The sequence below is a fragment of the Eubalaena glacialis genome, chromosome 7, assembly GCF_028564815.1.
Source record: "Eubalaena glacialis isolate mEubGla1 chromosome 7, mEubGla1.1.hap2.+ XY, whole genome shotgun sequence".
NCBI classification, from domain to species: Eukaryota; Metazoa; Chordata; class Mammalia; order Artiodactyla; family Balaenidae; genus Eubalaena; species Eubalaena glacialis.
Window position 1 is genome coordinate 5,883,744 of NC_083722.1, and position 17,766 is coordinate 5,901,509.

The 17,766-nt window shown below is 38.2% G+C and overlaps 1 protein-coding gene across 2 annotated transcripts; it reads right to left on the reverse strand.

The window, feature by feature from the left end:
- Window positions 1-494: 494 nt before the first annotated feature.
- EEF1E1 (eukaryotic translation elongation factor 1 epsilon 1) lies at window positions 495-17,410 on the reverse strand. Of its 2 annotated transcripts, none has more exons than XM_061194808.1 (4): window positions 17,295-17,410; window positions 13,455-13,655; window positions 7,012-7,107; window positions 495-1,742 (listed from the first exon to the last, which is right to left on the reverse strand). In XM_061194808.1, exons 1-4 carry the CDS (start codon window positions 17,379-17,381, stop codon window positions 1,602-1,604), a joined length of 525 nt encoding a protein of 174 aa, XP_061050791.1. In that variant the 5' UTR covers window positions 17,382-17,410; the 3' UTR covers window positions 495-1,601. The 2 variants fall into 2 exon arrangements, with proteins under 2 accessions (XP_061050791.1, XP_061050792.1); XM_061194809.1 differs by lacking the exon at window positions 495-1,742 and adding an exon at window positions 4,508-4,560.
- Window positions 17,411-17,766: the final 356 nt, after the last annotated feature.

A 17,766-nucleotide genomic window follows, 5' to 3' on the forward strand; every position in this document is an offset into this window, starting at 1 on the left:
CTGTCTATCCTGCTTACCCCCCCCCCCCAGTCCAGGGGAGACCAGAGAAGTGTTAGGGGAAGGAGTAATTTGCAGCAGTGGAATTTAAGGTGGAAGCCTTACAGCAGACCCAGCTGGGGCAGCGGCATACATGAGAAGTCAGACTGGGCCTGCCTCTGTGGCACACGTACTAACTCCCAAGGGGAACTTGAGCCCTTTAGTCTCTGAACATGCAAATACAAGTCCACAGTTTCTAATATAAAGGCTACTTTGTAAAAATTAAAAATGCTCCCAATAGCAATGAATTGTGAAATCCAATCCTGTCAAAATTATCTTGATCTATTACAATATACTCAATACCCTTGGCCTATTAAATCTCTTGACTCAGTAACGTGAAGAACCAAAGCGGGAGGAGTGGGGGGCCTCTTACAAAGAGAAACCTTTACTGACAGCCATGGGCTGTATGTTAGGCTTTTTCACATATGTTTGTCTCCACAAATCCTCAACATTTAGAGTTATCTTTACTTTTACATTTTATTTTTATGTTTAGAGATGAAGAAAATATGGTTAACTGATTTGCTTTAGGTCATGCATTCAGCTAGTATGTGATCAAAGCAGGACTGGGCCAAAGGGATGGACACTTCCCAAGTCTCTGCTCTGTGCACTTGAGCTTTGAATTGTACTCTACTGAGACTCAGAGTCAGCACCAAAATGTCACACAGCATTAACAGTGAAGTGCTCAAAGACAATTTTTCCCATTATTTGTAAATATAAGCTCTTCAGCTCTCAATCATTGATTATTTATTTACTCAGGCCACTAAGAGTTATAAACTGTATAGGTTTGTTTTAATACAGTATGAGTCTTTGTTCTTTACACAGAATGTCAACAGCAGCCTTTCTATGTTGGTTTTTAGTTTAGAAAAATCTAGTAGTTACCAAGTCCAAAATTAGTGGGATAGTGGGAATTTCCCATTGCTTTTTAGCTACTGCATATTCCAATGAGCCCAAAGACAACAAAAGAACCATTAATTCGAGGGAATGTATTTTATTCCACTTCCCTCTAGGGCAGTGCAGTAGTTTCACCTCAATGAATACTGACTACAGGAAAGAAAAAACAAAAAATGACTTTTTCAACCACGTTTACTGGCTCACATAAATATTTGAAAACAAATCCATCTGTCTTCCCTTTTTGTCTCCTTGGCACAATTTACCCTAGTTCTTAAAAAACAAACTACTATAAATATTCAGAAGGGGAAAATTAATTTATAAGATGAAAGAGGTCAATAAATAGCCAAATATGTCAACCATCGGAATGACTATTTTTTTTTAAGATTAAGCCACTGATTTGCAACTTTTATTAAAATAAATTTCATCTCTAAAAACAAGATAATTGATACCTTGATCTCAACTCAAGTTTTGACAGCACTTGAAGTTTTACATAAAAAAACTGCAAAATTTCAACTAAAGAATAAAATGCTGGGACACAAGTTTATACTTTAAAAATTCTACCAACTTCAATGAATAAAGAATGGCTGCCTATCAATTCATGTCAGTCCTCTGGTCCAGAATACACTTTCCATTTAAAATATCTTAATCACTCTTCTGTACAGCGCAGATGGCTTCTAGTGGGAATTAGTATATAGTCTGTTCTTGATGAAGACAACACTAGACAGATGTTGCCTGATGCCTGGATAATGCTGAATGTGACAAAACCAGCGAGACACGTTAAGATATTTCTCCTTTTCTTGAACTGTCAGGTCAACCTAAGTAGAGATTAAAAACACACACACAACACAGACATTACATAAGTGCAACTATTAATACCATTTGAGTAGGAGATAGAAATTGGGGGAAAAAAACCCCCACAGTTCTCAAAGCCAACATATTCAGATAGGAGTGAACCATTTCAGCCACTTGGACGAGCCCACCATTTGTTTAATGATTTCATGTTCAGTTCAAAACCAGATGTGCTTAGGGGCGAAATCTGAAGTTTTCAACAAATGAAAAATTTACATTAACACAGGATCTGGAGGACTAAAGTTTGTTTTTTTACTTTATTGTAAAGTAAAATAGAAGAAAGGAAGAGAATAGCTTCTGAGAGACTAAGACATGGTTCTTTCTCCAATATTTTTCGCAAACCTAAAATAAGAAAGGTTTATTGGCATCTAACATACTTAACAAGGGAATACAATGTAAACTCAAATACATATATATATATATATTTGTAGATGGCTGGTGTATATGTATGTGTAGACAACTGTTTCTTTCTACTAAACTCTGGGGAAAAATTTTACTGAAGAAGACAATGACTCATTTAATGTTAGGGGATTATTGCTTAATACAAGAAGGAAGGGCTATTTCTGGGGTGTATGTCTCAGATCAACAACAGACCTTCTGAAGTCTGTTTGCAATAAAGCTGCACTCGATCTTTAGAGGATGTAGCAGTTCACAGAATTTACTGTCAAGCTACAAGGATGCCCGGAGATTTGGCTAGGGAAAGATGCAATCAAAACAGTGGGTGCCTATCATTTCACTGGGCTCAGATCCCAAAGTAGGTGACTTGAAGCCTTTTCTTTGAGCCAAATCTTGGATTAGAATCATGAAGAGGTGTCAGGTAAGGAGAAGCCAGTAGGACGGCCACGGACCAGGTAAGATTAGTGTAGTTCCTTCTCCTGTTGTTAATTCATTTGTTTAACATATTGCAAGTCTCCATAAAACTGACAAGGAATGTTCACACACACCAAAAATCTCAGTCACCCTCACGCACTTCAAACCCATTAGCAGTATGCTTGTTGGAAGGCGCTTTTAGCGATGGATGCCCTATGGCTGTTCAGAATTTAGCATATACTTGTGCCTACAGGCAAACACTCTGCTAAGTCACTAGGTCAACAACACTGAAGGACAAATCACTCTGGTATCTAATAATTATTACAGAATAGAAAATATTATTAGCAATAAAATTAAAAGGTAGACATATAGCATTTTCTCAATAAATGTTTAATTGAACTTGTATTTTCATTTCACATTTACTATAATGCAGTCTAAACAGAGAAAGTGATAGAAGTCATCCTGCCTTCCTTGTTTCCTTTTTTCCTTTATGACATTAGGATACAATTGTATCAACATCTTATCTGTTAACATCTTTGGTGTCAAATGTCTATCTCTGTTGGGCCAGTTTTACTAGCAGGGGGTCTCACTGCTACTGTTATGTAAAATTTAAGTTTCTGGTCTAAATCCTACACAGCAAGCTGCTACAGCAAATTACAAAAATATACTCATCTTGTTTAAGGGGGTGGAGGGTTGCATCCAGTTATCAGAAACATGTGACTATAACTGTTCACCTATAACATAGTTAGGCCATGGCAAGCAGATAAAAAATTAACACATTAGTCAAGAAAATTGGTCAAGAATGTCTTTTTTTTAGTGTAAAAGTTACTTTTTATTAAAAGAGAATTCATGGTTTCACATGTAAAGAATTATATTATTCCTAACTATCTTGTGTGCTGTACATAGAAGGCACTTAAACAACCATTGTGGAATAAACCGAGTATCAGTCCATATTTCAAAAGGTAAAACACATTTTGTAAAAGAGCTAACTTTTTGTTCTTTTTCTAAATCTTTACCATAGGTGAACTTCACCACTGACTTCTAAAGAAAATACAAGATTTTTAAAAAGTTCAACTACTAGTAAACGTAGCTGCAACTCTAACAGGAAATGGGGGTGAGCTTTCCTTCCTTCCTTCCTCCTTCCTTCCCTCCCTTCATACATAAATACATACATACATATTTACATACGTAAATAAAATTCAAAACCAACTTCAACACACCTCTTTACTGACAGTTAAAGCAAAAAGTAGCAAGTATTACTCCAACTTGATTTCATGTCAGCTTTTGAAATACATGATGAATCCAATCTGACTGCTTACAAATTTGACTAATTTAAGAACTCTTTCATTTTAAAAAGTCTCTACTCAGCCGTTTTGTGAGATGTTATTTTTCAGAATGAATTAAAATGCACCAAGAAAGCATTTCCAAACAATAAAGTACTGATGCTTGTTTGATCTACGTTCAAGTTGTTCACTCAGATTTTGACACAGGGAAAAAAGGGCGGTGTCTATTTACTATTTACACTTTAGAACAGCGTTTGGTATCACTGGGACTAGCATATGCTGCCACCAGGCCTATCACTGAAGATTATAACAACAGCAACAAACTACAACACTTGGCAAAATCGATATTCTCCAACTTAAAAATTTCACTGTTTCGGTCTCTAGTGTAAGGATTACAACAGACCCACAGCACAATATAACTGTTATTCCAGGAACTTCTAAAGTTTCTTCTAACATTTCCTAATTTATTCCAATAATTTTTAACTAGATGATCTATTTTAGAGAACGTAAATTTGTTCATATTCCCTCAGAACATTTTGCTAGAAATACAGCACTTTTCCAGAAGGATCAGGTTATGCTTAACCTTCTAGTTTAAACTTTGGAGCTTGCCCCTTGAGTCTGAGAAAATTATGACTGACCTCGCTTTGTTACCGCCACTACTTTTCTGGTAGACATTCTATTTCTGAACGTACTGTAAACAGAGAAACAAACAAACAGAAAGATTTTACCCTCACCAAACTCACATTTTTTTTTTAGAACTTTTGGGATGGGATCCCCATCAAATATTTTACTTAAAACTGGTTTTCCATCATTCCTTTCTAATTGACTATTTTTTTCTTCTTTTTTTTTTTACAACAGGAAACACAATGCGCTTGTTCTAGTTACCATTTCCTGCTTCTTACTGGTCAGAATGCCAGTGAGTCTACAGTGATGCTTGGCTCTTCTACCTAATCATTCCTTCTTATTTATATTGGCACTCTACAACTAGTTTGAACTTTAAAGCCAAACAGATAACATTCTTAGTCACTAATTTTCCATGAAGACATGTGAGAAACTCTTTGAGTGACCCATTCCAGATCAGGGTGAAATGTTGGTTTGCTACCTTTCCAACTGGCACCACGCTGCCTCTGGGACATTCTTTAGGGCCGGCGTTCTGGGACTGCGCTGCAGCTATTTTTACTTTTCCTTTCTTTCTAAAAGAATGACACCTCCACTGGCGCTCCAAACTTGGAAACAAATGTATCTCATTGATAACAATCTTATAGTCAAGCAGCACATAACTTTACAAAGGATTTTAATAATCTTGAGTAACAGCCTGTTCATAGGGACTGCTATCTACTGAAGAAATCACTTTAAGAAAGCAATGAGTCACTGGGGTGATAATAAACGGCCACAGTAACTGGCAGTTTAACAAAGGAAGAACAATGTAATATTCCTCAGAGGGAATTAAGATGGACCAGATCTCAGAGTAACTCAGCCACCGCTAAAATCGGGCTCACACTGAAACAAAATACAGCAGGACCATTTGATGCCTTGAAGGTTCCCTGACTGCTGTTTTGTATACTGCGTGGATTGCGCTGACTACATATTAAGTATTTAATAACGTGAACAAGTAAATGAAGGAACGTATGAGGGCAAAAATAAATGCACTGCCATGGCAAACAAAGCGCCAGAACTGTCTGATGAACACAAGCAGGAAGCCGATCTGAACCTCCCGTCTACTCTGCCTGAACTTAACACCTAGTAATCACTTTTTTTCTCACCTGGGTATATTTACACTTCACTCAACAGGAATGTCATTTAACACCACAGGGCAATGCTGTCACAGCACAGGTTTCATCTGTGAGGCCCATTCCTTGAGAAGGTGTTTACTTCTCTGACATAATCTGCCTGCACGTGGACCAGGGTGGGAGAGCTGCTTTGGTTATGGACTCATTTTATGAACCCAAAGGGACGGTGAACAGTGATTTACGTATCATTTCACTCAATTTTGTTTTGAAAACAATAAGCATGAGATACTCAATCATAATACTGTAATCACTAAATATAAAAAGGATATACATGTCAAAATAGGGAATATAAATAGGCAGAGATCATTGAATATTGTCAACAGAAGCCTAGTTTGTTTTTAAGTTTTATTTTATTTACTTTTTTTGGCTGAGCTGCGTGGCTTACGGGATCTTAGTTCCCTGACCAGGGATTGAACCCGGGCCACGGCAGTGAAAGCCTGGAATTCTAACCACTAGGCCACCAGGGAACTCCCTGGAAGTCTAGTTTTCACACGTGGCATTGAATGAAACTCTTCTAACCTGCTTGAAAACCATATGCCCCTGTGGGCACCTAGACTCACAGTGAAACAGCTTGGCAGCCAGCGCTACAAGTGCTGTGCATTAGGACCCTGTCCACTCTGCTGGCAAAGAAATTCCACACAAGCTCCCTCCTTCTCAGAGTATTTCCTTTCCCTATCGCATGACCTGCATAAGCCAGAGAGGGAAGAAGGTAAATATACACGTTGGTTTGCAAGAGTTACACTTCCTTGTCATCTTTTTTTTTTTTAATTAGAGGGGAGAAATGCTCATCTTCTTAATGACAACTTGTGTGTGATTTCTCCGATATAGCTCAGCGGGGAGATAGGACTGAAGGCACGTATTTGGACTGACCAAGAGTTGGGGATTTGAGTTACACAAAGGGGATCTAGGCTGGATGGGGAAGAAAGTGTACAGGTTTGGAAAGAGGGAAGGAATTGAGTTACTTCGGATAATGACAGAACTAGGGAGTAAGATTAAGAGCTAGGGTAAGAGATGGCACAGAAGGTGCAGTACTGAAATCGAGGTGCAGAGCTGGAGCAGAAAGGGGACGGTGGGGTCCAGGTGAGGATGACAAGCGAGTACGAAGGGTGGCAAGAGAAGGAGCCCCAAAGAAAAACAGGAACAAGAACAGGAATCAAGCAGGTCAAGGAACAGGAAGCTCCTATGTGTGGTGGATCCATGGAAGGAATATTTGCATAAGGTACCTTGTATAAAAATAATTCCTTTCATTTTCATGTGATAAGCTGAAAATTCAAATCTGATTTAAATTCAAGACAAAACAAATCATTCTGAACATCGCAGACAAAAACACCAATAACTATTCAAATACTCACAATAAAGCGATGAAGTCCATAGTATAAGAGGATATCTGCTAATGTGAAGTTATATCCTGTAAGGTAGACTTTATCTTCAAGATATGAATTAAGATCCTAGGGAAAAAAAATTAAAAAATATTAATTTAAAAAACAGTAATAATAAAGTTAACTATACATTTGACTTGAAACATTTAGAAGGCTATTAGAAAATACAATACTGACATTTAATTTAATAAATTTAATCTTTGACAATAATAGATTTGCATTCAAAATCATAAATCACGTAACAATCAACTCATTTTTAAAAATAAGGTAAATATTATTAGCCTTATTTTAAAGAAATAAGGAAACATTAGAAAATGATATTCACAGTGCCATCTCTGATCATTTCAAAGACTCCAATTTTTTGGGGGGGCATTTTGTAAATCATGCTCATGTTGGATTTATTTTTTCCATTAAAATATAAAAAGCTCCTCAACAATTCCTTTTTTTTTTTTTTTAATTTATTTTATTTATTTATTTTTGGCTGTGTTGGGTCTTCATTGCTTCGTGCGGGCTTTCTCTAGTTGTGGTGTGCGGCCTTCTCATTGAGGTGGCTTCTCTTGTTGCGGAGCACGGGCTCTAGGCGCGCCGGCTTCACTAGTTGTGGCACACGGGCTCAATAGTTGTGGCTCATGGGCTCTAGAGCGCGGGATCAGTAGTTGTGGCGCACGGGCTTAGTTGCTCCGCGGCATGTGGGATCTTCCCGGACCAGGGCTCGAACCCGTGTCCCCTGCATTGGCAGGCGGATTCATAACCACTGCGCCACCAGGGAAGCCCAACAATTCCTATGTTTTAAGAGAATTATAATTTATTATAATTATAATAACTATAATATTATTATAATGATTAATTACAATTATAATCAATAATATTAATAATATTAATAAATTATATATTATCAATATCAATATCATAATATTGATCATATTAATTAATATTAATATATAATTAATATTAATTAATTATATTAATGTTATTAATAATTATTATTATAATTATTGCTGCATTTTAATATGCGTATATTTTTAACTTTTTAATTGAGGTAAATACATGTAACACGTAAAATTAATCAACTTTTAATTTACCACCGTAACCATTTTTAGATGCATAATGCAGTAAGTGTTAAGGGTATTCACACTGTGGTGCAATCAATTTTCAGAATTTTTTCATCTCAGAAAACTAAAGCTCCGTACTTATTAAACAACTCCCCCTTTCCCTCATCCCCCAGGCCCTGGCAATCACCATTCTGCTTTCTGTTTCTATGAATTTGACTATTTTATATGTTGTATATAAGTAGAATCATATACTATTTGTCTTTTTGTGACTGGCTTATTTCACTGAGCATGATATCCTCAAGGTTCATCCATGTTGTAAAATGTGTCAGAATTTCCTTAAGGCTGAATAACATTCCACTGTATGTATAGACCACATTTTATTCATCCATTCATCTGTCAGCAGACACCTGGGTTGATTCCACCTAACTGCTACTGTGAATAACACTGGCATGAACATGGGTGTACAAATATCTCTTTGCGACCTAGTGTGAATTCTTTTGGTATATTTCCGTAAGTGGAATTATTGGATCATACAGTAAATATGATAATTTTATTTTAACTCTTGATGAATCGCCATACTGTTTTTCATAGCAGCTGCACCATTTTACATTCCCACCAACAGTGTACAAGTTTTCCAATTTCTGCACATCCTCACCAATACTTGCTACTTTGGTATTTATTTTTGGTAGTAGTCAACCTAATGGATGTGAGGTGGTATCTCATTGTGGTTTTGATTTACATTTCCCTAATGATTAGTGATGTTGAGCATCTTTTCATATGCTTATTAGCTTCCTATATCTTCTCTGAAGAAATGTCTACCTGAGTCCTTTGTTCATTTTTAACTGGGTTCTTAGTTTTTTGTTGTTGTTGAGTCGTAGTTCTTCATATATACTGGATATTACCAGATATATGATCTGCAAATATTTTTCTCCCATTCCATGGGTTGCCTTTTCACTCTGTTGATTGTGTCTATTGATGCAAAGAAGCCTCACATTTTGATGAAGGCCAATTTATCTATTTTTACTTTTGATGCCTGGGCTTTTGGTGTTATACAGAAGAAATCGGTGCCAAATCAAATGACATGAAGCCTCCCCCCCTAGGTTTTCTTCTAAGAGTTCTACAGTGTTTGGTCTTAATGTTTAGGACTTTGATCCATTTTGAGTTAATTTTTAAATATTGTGTAAGGTAAGAGTCCAGTTTCGTTCTTTTGCAGTTGGATATCTAGTTTTTCTAACACCTTAAAGACTCCAATTTTAAACACCATTTAAAGCTACAGAAAGTTCTCTGTCATTTGTTCCTCAGACAATGACCATCAATTTTTAAAAGGTTAAGCACTGAGCTCCCTAAACAGCTGAGAGGTACTTTTGAAGGAAAAAAAATTTTAAGTACATGTTAAAAAATTAAATAAAAAATTTAAAGGATCCTAATCTAAATCAGAAGTATTGTCTGATAGACCAGCATAAATAAAATCAATTAGTTTCCTGAGAAAAGAAAAAATCTAGACAAAAGAAAATATATTATATACATATTTTTGGTTTGAAATTAACATGTAGTTTAACAGCACAGGAATTTACATTAAATTACATTCACATGAAAGGAGACAAAAGATTCATCTCACCTTCAGAGAAAGATTTATAAATATCAGATATTCTCGCAGGCTTCTCTAAAGACTAGTTATAAAACACTGCCCCAGAGTTCAATAGCATTCATTCTAGAAAAATTTCTTAAGCTGTAGAGAGAAGTCTGTTTTGATTCTCAAATCATATGCCAAATGCTTGGCACATAGTGGTTCAGTAATCAGTAAATGTTTGCTGAATTGAATCTGATCTCTTTGAGTTTGCCCATGCCTTCACTTAAAGACAGTAATTTTCAAAAAGGTATATGAATATGGAACTGTTAGGGGTGGTACAGATGATGACATAAAGGAACATGGACATAAACAGGGAAGCAAATGCATAAGAATCAAAATAAAATTGGGTAGAGAGGGTAAAATACACTGGTATATTACAGGCTACCACTTAAATTCTATAGTAATCTGCTTAATGGAGATGGTTTTTCTTCAAATGTCTTCAAATGAAATAAGTTTGATAAAGCATAAGAATAAAATAAATATATCTACAATTAATCTTAAGAAGCATTTTTAAAAAGGTCTGAAACAATAATTCAACACTGCTTTGTATAGTATATATATTCTTAAAATAGAATCCATATCTATATTTTAGCTATAAAGACTCTTTTAAGGTTATACTCTTTAGTTATAAAGACTTTGAAATGGAGTTTCAAAAACTATGACTAGGTAATATCTTTCTGATTAGTGATATAAATCAAAATTTTCAGAAATTAAATTCTGATTTTTCAGAAATTCAGAAATTTTTCAGAAATTGAATTCTGAAATTCAAAACAATTTCACACATTCAAAATATTCAGGGAATAGAACTAATGTCTGATGTTCATTACATTTTTTTTTAAACAAGTCTTTCTGATGCCATTGCCAAACTTTAAAAAATATTTCCCTCTATAGAGTTCCACCTGATTTTTCTTTTTCCTCTTAACTACCTATTATTAAACCTTCTAATAATATTGAAAAAGCAGTATAATAAACAACTATATATCTTCCATCTAGATCCAAATGTTAGTGTATCATAATGCCTGCTTTCTGAAATTACACATTACCTTAATTATGAGCCATTGTGGTTTTAACTCTGAAATGGAACTTTAGCAAGTAAATGAAATCCTTCCACAATATCATTAGTAGCAACATTTAAAAAAAATAAGTAATAAAAACAGAAATAGCCCAGTATAGAAACAGGCAAAGAATACATGTAAGCAAATTTTTAAAAATAATGAAGATGCTCATAAGCATTATGAAAAAAATGCCACGGCATTAACAATGTCAAGGAAAAAAGTGCAAAGTAAACAAAGAGATCACTTTTTGGTTTGTTCTGGTTATGAAATTGGGGTGGTAAAGGAGGAAAAGGGGTAACATCCAAGGCAGCAAGGGTTTTGTGGAAGAAGCCACTGTCAATACACTTTTCTGGAAGGCAGAGGAGCAACATAGCCTTAAAGACATATACAGCTTTGGCCCAACCATTTCCCTTGTAGGGATTTGCCTAAGGAAACCAATGGGAATGTGTGAAAATATTCAGCAACAATCCAACACTACATGAGGACAGACTAAATCTTGGCACAGCTATATGATGGAGTACTAACAGGTTATCAGAGACCGTATAAGCGAGTATTTACGGACTTGAAAAGATGCTCCCAACATACTGTCAGTGAACAAAAAAAACAAGTTACAGTGTCCAAGAGTGGCCCGTTTTTAAAATACAACACACATATATATGAGAAAAGAAAAAGCACGTGAAAAACACAAAAGGGAGTCAATAATTCAATATCTGAGGACCAAATATAAGTGTTATTAACAGTTCTCGCTTGATGGTGGGACTACAAATGTTTGAAATTTCTCTTATTTGCTTACTTATATTTCTTAAAGTTCTACAATGGATACTGCCTTTAAAATAAAAACGCTATCATGAAATAGCAAAAAGCAAAGTAAAACAGTAAACAACCCTTTCTCATCTCGCCCCAAATCACACATACATCTGTCTCCCCCACTGGTCTGAGTTCTGTAAGGGCAGGGGCTGTGCCTAGTGGGTCACTGTATCATCAGCCCCTAGGACCGTATCCTACTCATCACTGTAGGGACAGATGAGCAAACAGTGGCAGAGCAAGGGCGACAACCCAAATCATCCAGTGTCTTGTACATTTCAAAGATGGTCATATCGCCAGCTGGATTCTCCCAGTTGAGATTTCAGATAATAATACTGACATATCCCAGACACAATGTTTTATACTTCTATGCTCCTAATACCAAATCTCTGAATACAACTTTTGAACTTATACACCCAATTCAATGAAATCCTGTTCATATATTTCAGAATTAAATACATTACTACTAATGCTTTCTTTTGGAAAACTGTAAGAGAGAGTTATATTTACTTTTTATTTGCCTGAAAGCTCCCATTCACTTAGAGGGAAGACATGCTTGCTTCCCTTTGGGAACGCTGCCACTCGTGGATATTAAAAAAGAGTTGTTGGGCTTCCCTGGTGGCGCAGTGGTTGAGAATCTGCCTGCTAATGCAGGGGACACGGGTTCGCGTCCTGGTCTGGGAAGATCCCACATGCCGCGGAGCAACTAAGCCCGTGAGCCACAACTACTGAGCCTGCGCGTCTGGAGCCTGTGCTCTGCAAAAAGAGAGGCCACAATAGTGAGAGGCCTGCGCACCGCGATGAAGAGTGGCCCCCGCTTGCCGCAACTACAGAAAGCCCTAGCACAGAAACGAAGACCCAACATAGCAATCAATCAATAAATAAATCTTTAAAAAAAAAAAAAAAAAAAGAGTTGTTGATCAGGACAGACCTATAAAGGAAAGAGACCTGAAATTTATTTTCTACCAGTTCTATTGAAGGTATCTGTCAGGAATACAGTTTAAACCATTTCTCCCAGAATGATAAATGAAAAACTTTCAGTACCATAAGATCTTCTTGTACAACTTTTTATATTACCAATTTATATTATAATTGGAATAAAATTAGGAAACAGAAGGGATTCCTACAATGGCATGTGGCTGTCTGGGTGATTTCTAAGTTTCCTTCAAATTTTAAGCTTAAAAAAAAAAACAACAAAAAACCCCCACAAAACAACACTTTATTTTTATATAATTAACAAAAATAATTTTATTTATAAAGATGTTTTATTCTTAGTGATTCTGGAGCCATATTTGGTTTATATTTTATATCAATAGATTCTTTAATTCTAACTTGACCTCTTTAGAAAGAAAATACAAATCCCAAAATAATCAGTCTCAAAGGCGGGAAATGTGGGCTTTCTCAGATCAAATGGACAGTTTTTTTCAAACTACAACCCCCAAAACTTTGATTCCCCCTTGGCTTTAAGAAAGTACTTTACTGCTTAGGGAATCAGGACTGCTGAGTGGGGGAAATGAATATCAAGCCATCACACTAAAAAAATCATACAAAGCTATTATTATTGACTATGATTAGTGCTGCAAAGGAAAAGCACAGGGTGTGTGTTAGGAAAGAAAAGCATTTAGAACAAGGAAGTGCATCTGTTTGAGAGAGAGTAGCCAAGGACGAGCTGAGGAAGGGGTATCTGAGCTGAGGTCTGAGCTGAGGGGCTGGCAGAGTCTGTTCCAGGCAAAGGTAGTAACAGGTACAAACTAACATGAGGCAGAAGGAAACAAGTAAAGAAAGCCAACAACTTCAGTTACTGAATCTCAGGAAACAGACATCCCTGTTATTAAGAGTTCACGCATTTCAGCCTATAAAGAGACGCGGCGATACCTTCAGAACAGTGCGGATGTCGTCTTTATTGGAGTGTCCATCTACTTGAGTTACCCTGTATTCTAACCACTGTTGAACCACTGCTTTTTCCTCCGCGGTGTTCCCCAGCAAATATTCCTTGTTGGCCTGCTGGACTAAGTGAGCTGCTATGGTAGTCAATCCCGTTAGACTTGGACCATTGTTCGTCTGAAGAACTGGAATCTTAAAAAGAAAAAAAGTTCTTCAGATAAATTTTAAAAACAAATACCATCACGACTGTAAGTTCTAAGTAATCGCTAAATCCCAAACTGTCTTTTCAAATACCCTTAAGATATTAAATTACCTACAAATGAGTCAGGAAAATAAGAGTTACATAATTTACATTTGATAATAGATGCTTGATGCTATGAAACTGGTAATAACATTGCAAAAATTAGTAATGATGTTTCTGTATAATTTATAACTACATATGTACAAAAAGAGAAAATGGAAATCCTAATAATACCACATTAATTTTGATCAAGATTACCCATACCTTATTTAGCAAGGTGAATGAACATGCGTAAATAAACCCAACTTCTGTAACAACAAAAGTAAGAAACAGTTATGGTGAACACTGAATTCATGTTGATACAGCTAGAACCACCAAATGAGTTCTATCCTGGTTTAAGTGATATGTGATCTAATATAAACAGTTATCTCATTAACTAGGTATGGACTAGTGATGGTGATTTCCTTGCCATGGATTGCATATTCATCAATTTTGCAGTCATTTAGAGTGAGGTCACTGATTATAAAAGTCTAATAATAAAGTATGGGCTTCAGGTAATCATCTGAAAAACAATCCTACTTTTTAAGTTTCCCCTACTGTAACAGCAATCTGAAGGCTCAGATTATAAGAAATTGCTAATTAATTTAAATGTTCTTGATGCGCAACTAAGCGAAGCATTTTGAGAAATTTACAAGAAAATGGAAAGTATCACCAATGGGGAGACTGATCAATTATAAACAACAAGTATACAATCTAAATGACCTCAGGAAACCAAAAGAGAATATTTCCCCTGGAAGACGGCTGCTCTTTTCAGCCATCTGTTCAGTTCAAATAGTATACTGAACTCGGATAGCGATTTTCACTGTTCAGGGCCCTTTCACACTCACATCTAGGTCAATATGACCATGTGAAGTATACGGGGAGATTAACATTTTATGGATACAGATTCAAAGGTTACCTCCTAAATGATAAAGGAAGCAACCAGAGGTAGTCTCAGCTTTCCACTTCCTCACCGGCTACTTTCCATTCATTACTTAGCTCCTTGAACTCTGACTTTTGCCTTCACCCTCAAATGAAACCATTACTTCTAAGATCACCAATAACCTCCTTTAAAAAAACGCATTAAAAGAAAACAGCAACTCACTGGGGATGCTGCCAATGTTCCATTCCTTGACTGTGTTTGTGTGCATTTTATGGCAGGTAACTCACTGAGATGCGGTGCTTTTAGGAAGGGGAAGGGGAAGGGAGGGAGGGAGGGAGGAAAGGAAGGAAGGAAGGAAAGGAGGGAGGGAGGGAGGGAGGGAGGAAAGGAAGGAAGGAAGGAAAGGAGGGAGGGAGGGAGGGAGGAGGGAAGGAAGGGAGGAAGGAAGGGGGAGAGAGAGAGAGGGTGGGGGGAGGAGGGGAGGGAGGGAAGGAGGGAGGAAAGAAAGACAGGAAAGAAGGGAGGGAGGGAGGGAGGGAGAAAAAAAGAGAGGGAGAGGGAGAAACGGAGAAAAGAGAGAAAGAAAGAGAAAAGAAAAGGACTCACAACTGCTGACTGTGGGGGTAAAATGACAATTCTAGAAAATTATTTGGAAAAATAAATTATCCACAATCCCATCACAGGAACTCAAAAAATTCCCGGTTACTTTCTCATCTAATCATTACATCTTCTAAGACAGGTAAGTAATTTCCTCCTCAGTTTACAGATAAAGAACCAAGGTCACCAGGTTTGTAACTGCAGAGTCAGGGTTTCAATAAAGTACATTTGGCTGGAAACTTCATTCTGTTTCCTTTACGCAGCCTAAGTAGACAAACCTCATGCAGCTGCAATCACGGGACACATACCACTTCACATTCATCTTAAGGTTCTATGGTCTTCAAAGTGATCACTTTCAATGGCTACATAAATAATATTCTAATGTGCTGATGTACATAATTTAATAACCATTCTCCTACAGCTGGATTCCTGGATTGTTTTCAAATTTTTATTATCGATAATATTGCAGTGAATGCCTTATTGCTGGCTATTGCTGTCAGTTGTCTTCCCCCCAAAATGAATAAATCTTACCATATATCCTCATCCCTTTCCCCAAACACATCAACGAAAACCTTCAATAGCTGTCCTCTGCTTAAAAAAAAAAAAAAAAAGAAAGCAAAAGAAAAAGAAAGGTTTAATTAAAATAAAATAAGAAACCACACTGTGAACTCCACAGCCCTCACAATTGGGCCTCGAACTACAACTCTGGGTTTACTTTGCATTGCATCATCCATCGTATTGCTCTACTTGTTACCCCCAACTACCCAATCTTTCGTAATTTACTGGTCTTACACACTTTAAACACCAGCTTTTCATGTAGTTTACAAACTCATTTTTAGAGTCAGAATTAACTTTCTCTTCCACACTCCTCAACAACGCTTTCCTCCATTTAGCAGCTCTTCTGTTCTGATTAACATGAACTGTCGATGACTATTTCTCATACTGGATCATAAGCTCCCTGAAGGCAAGACTCATGTTTGGCAACGTTCCCTAAAAAACAGAAACCAAACCAGGGAGTAGGGGCAGAAGGGGAGGAATCAGCAGGAGTACAGAGGCAAAAGCACAAGCTGGCCACTCGGCTCCAATGCCTACTCTGCACCAATCAGTGGGCTGGTCTCAGGCAAGTCATGTTATCCTTTCCAGACTTCGATCTAACTTACGTGTAAAAACTACAATACGACTGCTCTGGAGACAAGATTTTAAGATGGACCAAATGAAGAACAGAAAAAGTCACAACAAAAACCAAGTATCATCTAGAAAAAAATCTCAAAGGGGCAAAAAAATGTATACAATTCAAAGTTGTCTTCCTACATTTTCCTCTGATACATTGATTCCTCCACCGCAACCACCCAGCTAATAAAACACAAACGTCCTTCAAAGCCCTTAGAAATCTGAGTCCTTACACCCCACCAGGCAATCTCCAACCGCGGAACCTCCCCCCTCGATCTCTGCACGCTGCACACTGAACTTGACCTCACAAGGCCTCAGAAAAACCGAATCTCCCAGATTGCGCCAGGACCCACTACGTGATCTCTCATACGTCTACGCTGCAATGCAGCACTTTTCAGTACTGTAACTAACACAGCTGCAATGTTTGTCCACCCAGCTAAAAATCAAGCTTCCTGAGGGGAGGGGCATGTCCGCCTCGACCACCTCCGTATCCCCCGGCCTAGCACGGTGTACTCGGCACCCCGTTTGCTCTCCGCAGTCGCTGCGTAATTCTGAATGAAAGGTACTGTTACAGCAAATGCTGTCACTGAACGCACACGCGGGGCCTCCAGCTCGGTCTACCCGAGGGCTCTCTGAGGACCCCCTTGCTTTCCCAGAATGGGATGATGATGACAATTTCGCAGGAGGAAAAGTTCAGGCCAAGCCCGAGAGGAGCAGGTGCCCCCTCCTCCCTCCGGGAGCCAGGGCCGCAGGAGGAGACCCGGCGGCGCAGACACGTTGTGGGGAGGAGACGCGCGGCACCCTCGCTCCGCCGCCTCCGCCCGCCGGCCCGGTCCCACCCCGGCTCAGCAGGTCGCGCTCCCGTCCACCTCTCCCCCTCCGCGCTGCCTCAGCTTCTCACCTGGCGCTCGCCCTGAGCGCTGTACTTGTTCCCTTTACTCAGCCCCAGACACTTCTCCAGCTGCGTCAACTCAGCGGCCGCCGCCATCTTCCGGCCGAGCTCTCGGCAGGGGCGGGACCGGGTCAGCAAGGGTCTCCTGCATTGGCCGAGAGGGACGTCCTACTCTCACAAACGTCACCGGCTACTGGCTGAACGGAGGGGGGCGCGGAAGGTGCGCCTTGCGCAGAGGCGGGGCTAAGTCAGGGGCGGGGCCGAAGGCGGGTCGGTGGGGTGGTGTGACAGGTGGAGAAGGAGCTAGCAAACCTCAGCGCTCCAGCTCAGGGGTAGCAGTAGAATTCTGAATTTAAAGATTATCAAAGAACACTGGGTATGTTAGATAGTGTCAAGTAATTTGTGTAGCCCATTCAGCCATTACTAGTTTTAATGATCTTTATTTGCAATACCAAAAGATATGATAGCGATATAATTTATG

What these genes read in the sequence shown, in the direction of transcription:
- EEF1E1 (XM_061194808.1), bottom strand. Translation starts at nt 17,381, where the DNA reads ATGGCGGCGGCCGCTGAGTTGACGCAGCTGGAGAAGTGTCTGGGGCTG. An exon ending in GCGCTCAGGGCGAGCGCCAG is followed by an intron (nt 13,656 to 17,294) that starts GTGAGAAGCTGA and finishes TTTCTTTTTAAG; the next exon opens with ATTCCAGTTCTTCAGACGAA. An exon ending in ACATCCGCACTGTTCTGAAG is followed by an intron (nt 7,108 to 13,454) that starts GTATCGCCGCGT and finishes TTTTTTCCCTAG; the next exon opens with GATCTTAATTCATATCTTGA.